Here is a 15429-nt window from a genome sequence, read left to right on the forward strand (position 1 = left end):
AATGAATAATAATAGAACAAATTTAGCAGAATCAACACGCATGAGTGAGGGGGCAGACTACTACTGGCATGGCAAAACAGCTCAAGGGGTACATAAGATTAAGTTAAGTTTTTTAACAAGAGTTATTTAAGAAATAGATTGTATACTTTATTTTTCTTTCACCATGCAACAAACATTTAGTTTGTGACAGTGTGACCCATTCTATTGCAAGAGAAGCATTATCTTCCATGTTGTTTTCTAGTTATTATAATAACAATTTCCAAAAACAGCATTTGTTTTGTATTTTGTGTATTTCAAATGAAAGACTATTTTTACAGTATTTTCCCAGGGCTCCCTTGAAAAGAGGTTTCGATTTCAACGGGACTCACATGGTTAAATAAATGATAAATAAATAAATAAAAAATTTAAACTTTTGTTAAAAAAAATATTGTTAAAATATCGTATCGTATCGTTATCGTGAACCCAATATCGTTTATCGTATCGTATCGTGAAATTAGTGTATCGTGACACCCCTAATGCTGTGTATATAAAGCAATTTGAACTGCAGTCCATGTCTGAAATAAATAATGTTTAATAGAAGAAGTTCTTGTTTAACATGACCATGATTAGGTTATGCTACAACAGTGTTTCTCAACCACTGGGTCGTGGCCCACTGGTGGGTTCAGACTGCCATCAAGTGGGCCGCCGAGGACCTCTCACATCGAGACGGTGGACAGCTCCAGTTAAGATGCTTCTTAACTCATTGAGTGCCATGGACGAGTATGTTCGTCATTTCGTTTAGTAACGTAGAGTGCCAAGGACGAGTATGTTCGTCAATTGCGTTTTTTGACGGTGGGACGTGGATCAAAGCCTCAGGCATCTCCTGTACAAATATGGGAGCTATTGAAGGTGTATAACCTATTTTACGGACTCATTAGGTGGCGACAGTGCTCTCCAGATTACAGAAAGGTCCGGAAAACAGGAGGAAAAAGCCGTGATCAAAGAGAAACCGATGCATGCTGCAGCCAGAGCCATATAGATTGCTCTGTCTGCAGCTGACGTTGTCTGCGAACCGCAGTCAATCCGCGCCCACAACTGAGCTCCTCTGCCTCTGTCTGTCTGTCTGCATATAGTTTCTCCACACGATTACCCGCCAGAAAGGCAGCACCCGACGCCGAAGGGCCAAACCTTTCCCTGCAGTCGGTTTGGCATTTCCGTGTCGCGCTGGGAGCGGCCCGGTGCACAAAAACGAAGCGCTCCGAAAATAGACTGGGTGCGTGTAGGCTGTGTGTTAGTGTGGGGAGGAGTTTGCAGCTGAGGGGGGGAGAGGGGGGTGGGGCACGCAGGCACCACACAACTACACCACGTCACTACATCAGAAAATATTAGCTAGAGTCAGTGAATGTGCTTGAAATGCTTAATTTCACAAAAGGCTGAATATCTCAGCTTATAATTTGAAACCTGTCTTTTTGCTCAAAACAGCCTATCTTCTCCGGCTCATAACTAAAGAACGGAAAATGGTATCAATAAACTTTTTTTTGCAGATGATAGAAGAGAGTCTCATCATTCTTTGTGCGTGTTTGGTGTTTACATAGTAATATCACACAATATTCTGTGGGCCTCGAGAAATCACTGAAAACGCTCTGAAACTCTGGCACTGGGAGCGTCCGTTCTCCAAAAGTGGCTGGCACTCAATGAGTTAAGAGCCTTCTTTAGCGATGTGTTAAGAAGGCTGTTAAGAAGGCGTTTGGGAAACACTTCTTTGGAGCCTTCTTAACTCCTTAAGAAGCTTCTTAGCAGAAATGGTCCTGAGGATCCACCATTTTTCGTTCAACCATTTTTCCTCCAAATGCGTTTTCCTCCACACCCTCACCTCCTCTCCTCACCTCCTCGCCTCGCCAAGTATGCAAAGAAATACAATGAAAACTAGGGGTGGGGGGGGGATCCATACAGCACACTATCGTGTTCTCTTGTGTGGCAATATATCGTATTGTAGGAATGCCAAGTATCGCAATACTTCATCATATAAATTGTCAATTGCATGCAACATTTTATGACAGTGTTGGTCAGTCTGTCTGCTTGACAATCCCACTTTGCTGCAGTAAAAATGATAGAAGTGAGATGAACAGACTGGAAACTTTATCTCATTAGATAAAACAGATGTGGACCAGGTTTTTCTTCCTTTGGGGACATAATTTGCAGTTGAAAAAAGGTAATACATGGCAATATATCGCAATATCTCAATACTCAATATATCGCAATACTAGCATATCGCAATACTATCGTATGGTGGCTTAAGCATTGTGATAATATTGTATCGTGGGGCATCTGGTGATTCCCAGCCCTAATGAAAACGCAGTCTTAAGAGAAGCTAGATGTTTGCTATAGATGTAACTATCTATGAAAATCCAAATGAATCAGTTCAGATCAGCGTTTACCGAGGTAGCTGTCATCGTACTGGGCGCTGGCAGACTTGGTGGTCAAAGTGTTCGCATAGGGAGTGTTGAACTCATTCTTGTTCCGTTCGAAAATCTCCTGGACATCATCGGAAATCAGCTGGCCTGCATAGAATAGAATAGAATAGAATAGAATAGAATAGAATAGAATAGAGAAACTAGTGTTGGTCAAAATGATCAGAACAGATTATTTACATTAGTTTGTTTACAAGCTGACAGTCATTCAGTACAGAGATGCATGCACGCACACACGCACACACACACACACACACCTAATTATACAACCAACACAACAGCCACAGAGACTGAGTGTTAACAACAACTCTGTCTGATAAAAAACAGAGCTGTGTGTGTGTGTGTGTGTGTGTGTGTGTGCGCGCGTGTGTGTGTGTGTGTGTGTGTGTGTGTGTGCGTGTGTGTGTGTGTTGACTCAACAGGAAACAGTAATTAGGCTAACACACCCCAGGAGGAGCCTTACCACTACAGAGAGAGGGAGAAAGAGGGGGAGAGAGCGAGAGGGAGAGAGAATGTGTGTGTGTGTGTGTGTGTGTGTGTGTGTGTGTGTGTGTGTGTGTGTGTGTGTGTGTGTGTGTGTGTGTGTGTGCATTTGACTCGGTGTTCAGGCTATAAGCCATATTGCAGTCTCTCATGTGTGTCACACCCTGTAATGTCAGACAGCCCCGGATTACAACACACAGACTGGTGTAACACACACACACACACACACACACACACACACATCCACACACACACACACACACACACACACACACACAGACACACACAGTGAGAGAGAGAGAACTCTAACCTGCCTGGACTTTACCTGCCTATTAAGCTCTTATGGTGCTGAAGGCTGGGCGTTCAGTCTGGGAGGGAGCGAGTCTCAACAGTGTCATGATTAATGATATCTGACACACAAAGCAAGTTTAAAGATACAGGACACTCGATCATTTAGATCGTTCAGTAGATGAACATCCTACCGTGGCCGTGAAGTGCAACTCACAATGAGAAATAGGACAGATAAAAACACTATAGATACAGTCAATGTCTCGTCATAGACGCTGGGGTAGCTGGCTGGGGGCGTGGTCAGGGTGGGGGTAAATCCTCCTGTTCTCCACATTCAGCATAGTTAGCATTTAGCTGCTAGCCCAGACCAGGCAGACAGGATCAGTGATTCAACCACCACAGTAAACGCACATCTGAACAGACGTCTATGTACCTGCCCTAGAATCCCGCTCTAGAATCCCCAATCCTGTAGTGTACAGCCGCAGCACCGTCCTTGGGCTGCCCTTAGTATTAGTATTGCCATTCTATGGCAATACTAACTAACTTCACGACTGTAGCTCACTGTAAACTGAGCGGACAGTGCCGGTAAGGCATGGTGTATCTTGGTTATGTCGGGGGGAATGTGGCAAATGAGCTAAACTCCCGAAAAAGTGGAGTATCCCTTTAACTTGGACTTTAAATTCCGGTTTAATGCCTCCTTATCACTCCTGTGTATATATTATTTTGGATTGCACTTCCAATGTTGTCATTTTGTCTTTGAGATATTTTCCTTTGATCTCTGATATCTCTATGGATATGACCGCTGTGCTGCATACTGACACTAAGACCGCTGTGCTGCATACTGACACTAAGACAAATTCCTCCTATGTAATCTTGCATATTGTATATAAAAGTGACTCTGATTCTGATCAATCTTCTCCTCTGTCTGTTATAAACAGCCAGAGTCTGGTCGCTCCTTCCTGGGAAAAATCTTCTGATGCACAGGAAGTGAGTATTTCCATTTTGTTTGGAATATACAGCAGAAGAAGAAGTGGGAGGTCAGCATGAGCAGGGATAGCCACCATGACTGAGCAGACAGAGAAGAGAGAAATATAAACAGCAGCAACAGAAAGCAGCAAGCCAGACAGGAAGGAAGGAAGGAAGGAAGGAAGGGGTTACCTTCAAAATAAAATAAAAAACATTTTGACCATTTATGAAGCTAATCGTGAAAGCAGTATTTCTGCAAAGTGGTTGAAACGCATAATGATTTGGGGTAATGTGACAGTATACAGTGATATGAATGTCATATCGCCCAGCTCTAGTTATCAGTTTGCAGCTTAACAGCTTCCCTGGGATAAATGCTCATAGCGTGCTGCTCATCAGCATCAGATGAGCGCGTGTGTCTGCTAACATTTCCACTGATACCAAGACAGAGAGGAAGGAAGGGAAAGACGGAGTGTTCATGTAGCTGGCTGACCTCCTGCTTTCTCAGTCACTTCCTCTCAAGTAGCTTTACACACGTGTGCACACACACACACACACACACACACACACACACACACACACACACACACACACACACACACACACACACACACACACACACACACACACACACACACACACACACACACACACACACGTAACACTTACCCTGCCAGTAGAAGCTGCCAGGTCCTCCCACCACCACTCTTTTCTTGTTCTGGACCAGAAGGAGAAGAAGAGAAAGAGACAATTTGATTCATTATCTTATTTTATAACTACATTTTCACATTTCTTCAGAAGCAACCTTACGTTCCAGTTGGAAACAGGTGCAGAGACCAGAATGACAGTGACTGCAACATGGCGTACGCCTCCCTGAGTGGCGTAGTGACATACTGTAGTAAATGATGTGCATATACCGGTACTCTCTCTCTCTCTCTCTCTCTCTCTCTCTCTCTCTCTCTCTCTCTCTCTCTCTTAGATGATTGGATCAGCGAGATGGAGAGGGACAGTGATGGCTTGCACAGAGTGGATATTGATAACGAGGGAAAGTGTGGTTAAAGGATAATTTCGTTTTTTCCCCCCCGTTATTTTCCACACTGTTGCCGCTGAAGTTGCGTATGAACTGCACGAGAAACTGCGTTTCTGCGTATGTATGACACGAGATAACACCCCGCGTGTCATACATACGCTCTCCCATGAGATGGGGCTGGTCTAAGGGACTCATCGTGACATATTTTTTTCAAATTGGTTGAGTATTCACAGAGATAGCCTTGTTTACAGCTCGAGCAATATCGTCAAACAACTACCAATGTAACCCAGTCGGGCATTTGTGTGCACCGTCATTCCACGTTCGCTAAAACTGCTTGTTTTGCCGCTGGGAGACTCAAACTGTCATTATAGTGTTTGGCCACATGGAAACGCTGGGAGACTCAAACTGTCATTATAGTGTTTGGCAACATGGAAACGACTCTATACATGAATATTATCCAGCGGCAAAACAAGTAGTTTTAGCGAACGTGGAATGACGGTGCACAAATGCCCGACTGGGTTACACTGGTAGTTGTTTGACGAGCTGTAAACAAGGCTATCTCGGTGAGTACCTTAGACACATACAGTGTGGAAAATAGGGTCCAGGTTGAAAAAAAATGTATAGTGCAGTAGTGATCCCCCACACAGGTGTGTGGATACAGTACATACAAATACATCATGACAATTAAACTTACAATTCATCATATCTGAGCCAGACCTGTTGAGGTTGTAACCACTTGGTCGCCAGCAACAGTACACTGTGTTGTATCTGTAGCAACTCTGGGATGAGAAACTCAGAGTGGGTCTTGCATATTGTAACTGAAAGACATGTGCTCCCAAATGTCCCCTATGGGATCAGTGAAGTGTAATCTAATCTCATGTGAAATGCTCCCACTGGGCCCGCCCATGATAACACACAGTGTGACTGCTGGGTGTCGCTTACGCACCTTCAGGAAGTCAGCGCTGAAGCCAGCCTGACAGAAACCCTGTCCCTCTGGAGACAACGCAGCTGGACGGACAAACAAAAGACACAGAGAGGTGGTTAGGGTAGACATGGCAGAGAGAGAGACAGAGAGACAGAGACAGAGACAGAGAGAGAGACACACACACAGAGAGAGACAGAGAGAGGAAGAGAGACATTCTCTCTTCTATCATGGCTAGTTCAAATTCGAACACTCCAACATGTTTCGGCCTAAGCCTTCATCAGGGACAATCTGGATTGTCCACAGATTGTCCCTGATGAAGGCTTAGGCCGAAACATGTTGGAGCGTAGAAATAGAAAGAATAGAAAGGCTTTTTAATCATAAGAAGAGTTGCCTTGGACTTTTTTTTCCAATTTTATATGGACTTTCCCCTTTTGAGTTCCAAAGAGCACCTTCTTTTTTAAGTTTTTAACTTTGATCCAGAGCATCGTAGCCCTCTCCTATATTATCTTCTTTCAGAGATTAATATTACTTATAGTCACCGTGTGTTATTGTAAAGTGCACGTTTTCAAATGAGGCAATTAATCATCTCGTTAAAATTTGAATGTATAAAGTGTTGGTTTTTAAAAAGTTATATTTTGTAAACAGCTTTGGAAATATTGTTTCAGTAATGCCAGTAAAGTACATAAAACTGAGAGAGAAAGAAAGCAAGAGAAGGGTGAGTCGATAAATGATGTATTGAATGAACACAGAGAGAGAGAGAGAGAGAGAGAGAGAGAGAGAGAGAGAGAGAGATGGAGAGATATGAGTGGGAAATGGAGAGATGGATGAAGTAAACACATCATGGTGCAGGTGTGATGAGATTGGGAGCAGTGGTGGTGGGGGGGGGGGGCAGAGAGGAGAGAAGCAGCACAGGTGTGATGAGATTAGGAGCAGTGGTGGTGGGGGAGGCTGAGAGGAGAGAAGCAGCACAGGTGTGATGAGATTGGGAGCAGTGGTGGGGGGGGGGGAGGCAGAGAGGAGAGAAGCAGCACAGGTGTGATGAGATTAGGAGCAGTGGTGGTGGGGGAGGCAGAGAGGAGAGAAGCAGCACAGGTGTGATGAGATTAGGAGCAGTGGTGGTGGGGGGGAGGCAGAGAGGAGAGAAGCAGCACTGACTGGATCTGCAGGGCGAGTACTCCACCACCGACGAGCCTTTCTTCAGGAAGCAGGTTCCCACCGGCTCGCGCTCCAACAAGCCAAACGTCGCCCACTGGTACAGAGGAGCACAGGCCTGCAACACACATCAAACACACACGTCACTACTGCGTGCGTGTGTGTGTGTGTGTGTGTGTGTGTGTGTTACGGATGTAACAATAACCGGTTTTAATGATAACCGTGATAAAATTCCTTACGATAACCGTACCGTTTCAAATTTTCATTATCATTAAAACCGCGGTACCGTGATTACCGTGTTACCATGATTACAGTGCTTTGAAAAACATGGTAAATCCCGTGCATCATCAACCAAAGTTGGCAACCGTCTTCCAGATGCAAACGCGCAGCCTTGGAGAAATGATTTCAGTGAGTGTCTCAATCCTTTTTGGGTCTGAGTTTTCAATATAAAACGTTGTAAAATGATTTCAGTGAGTCTCTCTGTACTTTTTGAACATTTTCAGCAATTTTTTACGAATACCGTGATAATACGATAATCGTGATGTGAAATGTTCATAGCGTTACATCTCTAGTGTGTGTGTGTGTGTGTGTGTGTGTGTGTGTGTGTGTGTGTGTGTGTGTGTGTGTGCATGTGTGTGCGTGTCTCACCAGGATGTGTTCCCCGTCGGATCGCACCGAGGCCCCGAACCACTGCTTGGATTTAAACTCCATCTGAGCCCCACTCGTGCTCGTCCTGTCATCTGCAGAGACACACAGCTTTATGAGTTCCCTCATGCCTGGAGGCCCTGCTGTCCACTTTACACTCACAACTAGAGCCCGACCGATATTATCGGCCCGCCGATATTATCGGCCGATATTGGCGATATTTGCGATTACCGATATATCGGTATCGGTCATATTTGGCGCCGATTTTTTTTTTTTTTTTTAATATATATATATATATATATATATATATATATATATATATATATATATATATATATATATATATATATATAAGTTATAGACAGCATGGACAGCATGTTGTGTATATTTGATATTTCTTCTTAACTATTTGTTCTATTGTGTTTTTGTATTTCTAGTTATTTATAATTATTAAATTCCCAGTTAAGTTTACTGTTTCATTGCATTGAGTTTATCAATAAGCTGTAAAATATCCTGCCTACATCACATATTTCAATTCATGTCAACTCAATCATATCTTTGTCAAGTGTTTGATATTTGAGGGTTGCTGATGTGGTGCCTCCTCTGGTCGTTAAGGGCGCCTGTTCGGAGGGAGGGGAACTCGTTGGAATAGCGTGATCCTCCCACGTGCTATGTCCTACCGGTGAAGCTTCCCCTGTCAGGTGAAAAGAAGCGGCTGGCTAACTGCCCATGTGGAAGCATGGAGCCAGTTTTCGGCTCTCCCCAGATCGGCAGAGGGTGGAGCAGCAACCAGGATAAATAAATAAAAAAATTGCACTAATGGGGGATTAGCACTAATGGGGGATAAACATTTGATAAAAAAATATATATATATATATATATCGGCCGATATATCGGTTATCGCTATTTTTTTATTCCCTAAAATCGGTATCGGTATCGGTTTCAAAAATCCCATATCGGTCGGGCTCTACTCACAACCTGAAAGGAATGCACCAGGCTAGGGGTCGACCGATTATCGGTTTGGCCGATTATTATGGCCGATATTCAGCATTTTGCCGATTATCTGTATCGGCATTTTCATTGGCTGTTTGCCGTTATAATACATTTATTAAAAAATTATTTACTTTCGCCATGAAGCGCTGCAGAAGCCTGTGTGTCTCTCTCTCTGCTGCAGCCCCTGTCTGCCCTGTGGCAATGTCCCGCCCACAGCGCTATCTGATTGGTTACATATTGAGCAATAGCCTATCAGAGGGCTCCTCAGAGATGAAATTTGAGACGCTGCCTGCCCCACAAAGCTCGTTGATAAGCGAGTGGACTGTGCCTGGTGCGGCTGTGTGAGTGAGTGTGACTGCCTTCACTAGACTTTCTCCAACGAACACGGACAGACACACACAAACGCAGATTGTTCGCAAATGTTCATTTGGTGTGCCATAGCAGTCCGTCCGTGTCTGTCTGTGTCTATCCGTGTTTTTGGAGAAAGTCCGATACGATTGGTGTACCTTGTAAACTGGGGCAGGACACAAGATTTTAATTCCATAGCGTCCACGGTGTAGCGTCGCTCTTTTTTAATCAAATGGCCATGGTTGTCAAGCGCGAAGCTGTTTTATTAATCAATAGTCCTGTAGCGTCCTGAAAATATATATCTCCAATCCACTCGCATGTGTAACGCAGCGCAAGCAGGCTGCTGCGGGCACCACTTTTCAGAGCGGAGGAGGAAGAAGGAACCGAATAAAGTAGGATGAGACATTAGTACGTCAGCGGACTCGTTTGCAATAAAAAGGGAACCGAATAAACTAGGATGAGACATTGGTCAGCAGATGCCCGCATGAACCTGTTTGTGTTCTCCTTTGAGAGAGCCTGGTGCGAGGTTAGTGTCGAGTAGTGTAAGCTGAGGGAAACCCTCTTTATTATTTTGTTTCTGTGGTGAGCTGTTAGTTTGTTTAAAGTACACAGCTTTATCTTGATAATGTGCCCAAGTCTCCACTAGATTGAACAAACACACACACACACACACACACACACACACACACACACACACACACACACACACACACACACACACACTTTGATTCATATCAATATTAATAGAGTGAATATTTTCAAATAATATTGTAGTTGGATAAACTGAAGAAAATGAATTTCAACAACGGGTCGTGTTATTCTAAATTTTGACACCAAGATTTAAATTTTTACTGCAAACATATATCGGTTCCAAAATATCGGTTATCGGTGTCTTTCATTGCCGATAATCGATATCGATATCGGCCCTGAAAAACCCATATCGGTCGACCCCTACACCAGGCCCTGCTGTCCACTTTACACTCACATCCTGAAAGGAAGGCACCAGGCCCTGCTGTCCACTTTACACCCACAACCTGAAAGGAAGGCACCAGGCCCTGCTGTCCACTTTACACCCACAACCTGAAAGGAAGGCACCAGGCCCTGCTGTCCACTTTACACTCACATCCTGAAAGGAATGCACCAGGCCCTGCTGTCCACTTTACACTCACAACCTGAAAGGAAGGCACCAGGCCCTGCTGTCCACTTTACACTCACAACCTGAAAGGAAGGCACCAGGCCCTGCTGTCCACTTTACACCCACAACCTGAAAGGAAGGCACCAGGCCCTGCTGTCCACTTTACACCCACAACCTGAAAGGAAGGCACCAGGCCCTGCTGTCCACTTTACACTCACATCCTGAAAGGAATGCACCAGGCCCTGCTGTCCACTTTACACTCACAACCTGAAAGGAAGGCACCAGGCCCTGCTGTCCACTTTACATTCACAACCTGAAAGGAAGGCACCAGGCCCTGCTGTCCACTTTACACTCACAACCTGAAAGGAAGGCACCAGGCCCTGCTGTCCACTTTACACTCACAACCTGAAAGGAAGGCACCAGGCCCTGCTGTCCACTTTACACTCACAACCTGAAAGGAAGGCACCAGGCCCTGCTGTCCACTTTACACTCACAACCTGAAAGGAAGGCACCAGGCCCTGCTGTCCACTTTACACTCACATCCTGAAAGGAAGGCACCAGGCCCTGCTGTCCACTTTACACTCACATCCTGAAAGGAAGGCACCAGGCCCTGCTGTCCACTTTACACTCACAACCTGAAAGGAGGGCACCAGGCCCTGCTGTCCACTTTACACTCACAACCTGAAAGGAAGGCACCAGGCCCTGCTGTCCACTTTACACTCACATCCTGAAAGGAAGGCACCAGGCCCTGCTGTCCACTTTACACTCACATCCTGAAAGGATGGCACCAGGCCCTGCTGTCCACTTTACACTCACATCCTGAAAGGAATGCACCAGGCCCTGCTGTCCACTTTACACTCACAACCTGAAAGGAATGCACCAGGCCCTGCTGTCCACTTTACACTCACATCCTGAAAGGAAGGCACCAAACCCTGCTGTCCACTTTACACTCACAACCTGAAAGGATGGCACCAGGCCCTGCTGTCCACTTTACACTCACAACCTGAAAGGAAGGCACCAGGCCCTGCTGTCCACTTTACACTCACATCCTGAAAGGAAGGCACCAGGCCCTGCTGTCCACTTTACACTCACAACCTGAAAGGAATGCACCAGGCCCTGCTGTCCACTTTACACTCACAACCTGAAAGGAAGGCACCAGGCCCTGCTGTCCACTTTACACTCACATCCTGAAAGGAATGCACCAGGCCCTGCTGTCCACTTTACACTCACAACCTGAAAGGAAGGCACCAGGCCCTGCTGTCCACTTTACACTCACATCCTGAAAGGAATGCACCAGGCCCTGCTGTCCACTTTACACTCACAACCTGAAAGGAAGGCACCAGGCCCTGCTGTCCACTTTACACTCACAACCTGAAAGGAATGCACCAGGCCCTGCTGTCCACTTTACACTCACATCCTGAAAGGAATGCACCAGGCCCTGCTGTCCACTTTACACTCACATCCTGAAAGGAAGGCACCAGGCCCTGCTGTCCACTTTACACTCACAACCTGAAAGGAATGCACCAGGCCCTGCTGTCCACTTTACACTCACATCCTGAAAGGAAGGCACCAGGCCCTGCTGTCCACTTTACACTCACATCCTGAAAGGAAGGCACCAGGCCCTGCTGTCCACTTTACACTCACAACCTGAAAGGAAGGCACCAGGCCCTGCTGTCCACTTTACACTCACAACCTGAAAGGAAGGCACCAGGCCCTGCTGTCCACTTTACACTCACATCCTGAAAGGAAGGCACCAGGCCCTGCTGTCCACTTTACACCCACAACCTGAAAGGAAGGCACCAGGCCCTGCTGTCCACTTTACACTCACAACCTGAAAGGAAGGCACCAGGCCCTGCTGTCCACTTTACACTCACATCCTGAAAGGAAGGCACCAGGCCCTGCTGTCCACTTTACACTCACAACCTGAAAGGAAGGCACCAGGCCCTGCTGTCCACTTTACACTCACAACCTGAAAGGAAGGCACCAGGCCCTGCTGTCCACTTTACACTCACATCCTGAAAGGAAGGCACCAGGCCCTGCTGTCCACTTTACACTCACAACCTGAAAGGAAGGCACCAGGCCCTGCTGTCCACTTTACACCCACAACCTGAAAGGAATGCACCAGGCCCTGCTGTCCATTTTACACTCACAACCTGAAAGGAAGGCACCAGGCCCTGCTGTCCACTTTACACTCACAACCTGAAAGGAAGGCACCAGGCCCTGCTGTCCACTTTACACTCTCAACCTGAAAGGAAGGCACCAGGCCCTGCTGTCCACTTTACACTCACATCCTGAAAGGAATGCACCAGGCCCTGCTGTCCACTTTACACTCACAACCTGAAAGGAAGGCACCAGGCCCTGCTGTCCACTTTACACTCACAACCTGAAAGGAAGGCACCAGGCCCTGCTGTCCACTTTACACTCACATCCTGAAAGGAAGGCACCAGGCCCTGCTGTCCACTTTACACTCACAACCTGAAAGGAAGGCACCAGGCCCTGCTGTCCACTTCACACTCACAACCTGAAAGGAAGGCACCAGGCCCTGCTGTCCACTTTACACTCACAACCTGAAAGGAAGGCACCAGGCCCTGCTGTCCACTTTACACTCACATCCTGAAAGGAAGGCACCAGGCCCTGCTGTCCACTTCACACTCACAACCTGAAAGGAAGGCACCAGGCCCTGCTGTCCACTTTACACTCACAACCTGAAAGGAAGGCACCAGGCCCTGCTGTCCACTTCACACTCACAACCTGAAAGGAATGCACCAGGCCCTGCTGTCCACTTCACACTCACAACCTGAAAGGAAGGCACCAGGCCCTGCTGTCCACTTTACACTCACAACCTGAAAGGAAGGCACCAGGCTATTGGGTGACTGTTCCATCGGTCAGCTGACCAGTGGAGGTGCCAGCACAGAGACACCAGAATGTGTCCTCAGGAGATTGTTAGCTACCAGATACATAGAATTGGGAACGTTACATTCAATTTCATTCAGACTGTCTGGCACTCAATCACCGCCATTTTCCCCTGGAGTCTTCCCTCAAAAGCGTCCATGTTGACAATGTGCCAAAACCCGACGCGCTGATAGAAAAATCTCCATGGACGCGCCGCGCTGTGCTCAGGCCTCACCCCCCGACACGCCCCGTGCGATGACGTAAAAATCGCCGCGCGCCCTATGCGCGTGGCTGGGCGAAGACTATGCCAAAGGCTTAACTGTTTAGCATACACCACAGTGAACAACTAGCAAAGTCATGTCCTTCTTACTGTACTTCAAGGTAAGATTGACATTTTTTAAATAATAAGTTGTTAGTGGTAATACTTTAGGGCTTAACGACTAAGTTGACCAACAACAATCAAAAACAAACAAACAAACAAACAATATATTCTTTTAACCACCTGGAACATTCACTCAACACTAGCAGCCTTTGCATTTTGGCCTTGAGACTTGAGAAAGTGATTCCTTGTAAGCGCACAGAAGGCAGACAAGAGATCAGTGTGTTATAACCACCTTCATCTAACCTCATGTGTCAGATGCATCAGACAAGAGATCAGTGTGTTATAACCACCTTCATCTAACCTCATGTGTCAGACAAGAGATCAGTGTGTTATAACCACCTTCATCTAACCTCATGTGTCAGACAAGAGATCAGTGTGTTATAACCACCTTCATCTAACCTCATGTGTCAGATGCATCAGACAAGAGATCAGTGTGTTATAACCACCTTCATCTAACCTCATGTGTCAGATGCATCAGACAAGAGATCAGTGTGTTATAACCACCTTCATCTAACCTCATGTGTCAGACAAGAGATCAGTGTGTTATAACCACCTTCATCTAACCTCATGTGTCAGATGCATCAGACAAGAGATGAGTGTGTTATAACCACCTTCATCTAACCTCATGTGTCAGATGCATCAGACAAGAGATCAGTGTGTTATAACCACCTTCATCTAACCTCAGATGCATCAGACAAGAGATCAGTGTGTTATAACCACCTTCATCTAACCTCATGTGTCAGATGCATCAGACAAGAGATCAGTGTGTTATAACCACCTTCATCTAACCTCATGTGTCAGATGCATCAGACAGAGATCAGTGTGTTATAACCACCTTCATCTAACCTCATGTGTCAGATGCATCAGACAAGAGATCAGTGTGTTATAACCACCTTCATCTAACCTCAGATGCATCAGACAGAGATCAGTGTGTTATAACCACCTTCATCTAACCTCATGTGTCAGATGCATCAGACAAGAGATCAGTGTGTTATAACCACCTTCATCTAACCTCAGATGCATCAGACAGAGATCAGTGTGTTATAACCACCTTCATCTAACCTCATGTGTCAGACAAGAGATCAGTGTGTTATAACCACCTTCATCTAACCTCATGTGTCAGATGCATCAGACAAGAGATCAGTGTGTTATAACCACCTTCATCTAACCTCATGTGTCAGATGCATCAGACAGAGATCAGTGTGTTATAACCACCTTCATCTAACCTCAGATGCATCAGACAAGAGATCGGTGTGTTATAACCACCTTCATCTAACCTCAGATGCATCAGACAGAGATCAGTGTGTTATAACCACCTTCATCTAACCTCATGTGTCAGATGCATCAGACAAGAGATCAGTGTGTTATAACCACCTTCATCTAACCTCAGATGCATCAGACAGAGATCAGTGTGTTATAACCACCTTCATCTAACCTCAGATGCATCAGACAAGAGATCAGTGTGTTATAACCACCTTCATCTAACCTCAGATGCATCAGACAGAGATCAGTGTGTTATAACCACCTTCATCTAACCTCAGATGCATCAGACAAGAGATCGGTGTGTTATAACCACCTTCATCTAACCTCAGATGCATCAGACAAGAGATCGGTGTGTTATAACCACCTTCATCTAACCTCAGATGCATCAGACAAGAGATCAGTGTGTTATAACCACCTTCATCTAACCTCATGTGTCAGATGCATCAGACAAGAGATCAGTGTGTTATAACCACCTTCATC

At 45.7% G+C, this 15429-nt stretch overlaps 1 protein-coding gene across 1 annotated transcript in view; it reads right to left on the bottom strand.

Moving 5' to 3' along the window:
* The window catches only part of itgav (integrin, alpha V), a 92600-nt gene that overhangs the window by 45543 nt on the left and 31628 nt on the right, over positions 1 to 15429 (bottom strand). The window contains exons 3-7 of the mRNA XM_083642108.1: positions 7940 to 8031; positions 7295 to 7409; positions 6161 to 6222; positions 4854 to 4902; positions 2418 to 2540 (exon numbers count right to left, since the gene is read on the bottom strand). Of these exons, the coding sequence (XP_083498234.1) occupies positions 2418 to 2540; positions 4854 to 4902; positions 6161 to 6222; positions 7295 to 7409; positions 7940 to 8031 (441 nt within the window). The remainder of the gene's footprint in view (positions 1 to 2417; positions 2541 to 4853; positions 4903 to 6160; positions 6223 to 7294; positions 7410 to 7939; positions 8032 to 15429) is intronic.

Source organism: Poromitra crassiceps, assembly GCF_964638095.1.
Source record: "Poromitra crassiceps genome assembly, chromosome: 8".
In the NCBI taxonomy this organism is placed as follows: Eukaryota; Metazoa; Chordata; class Actinopteri; order Beryciformes; family Melamphaidae; genus Poromitra; species Poromitra crassiceps.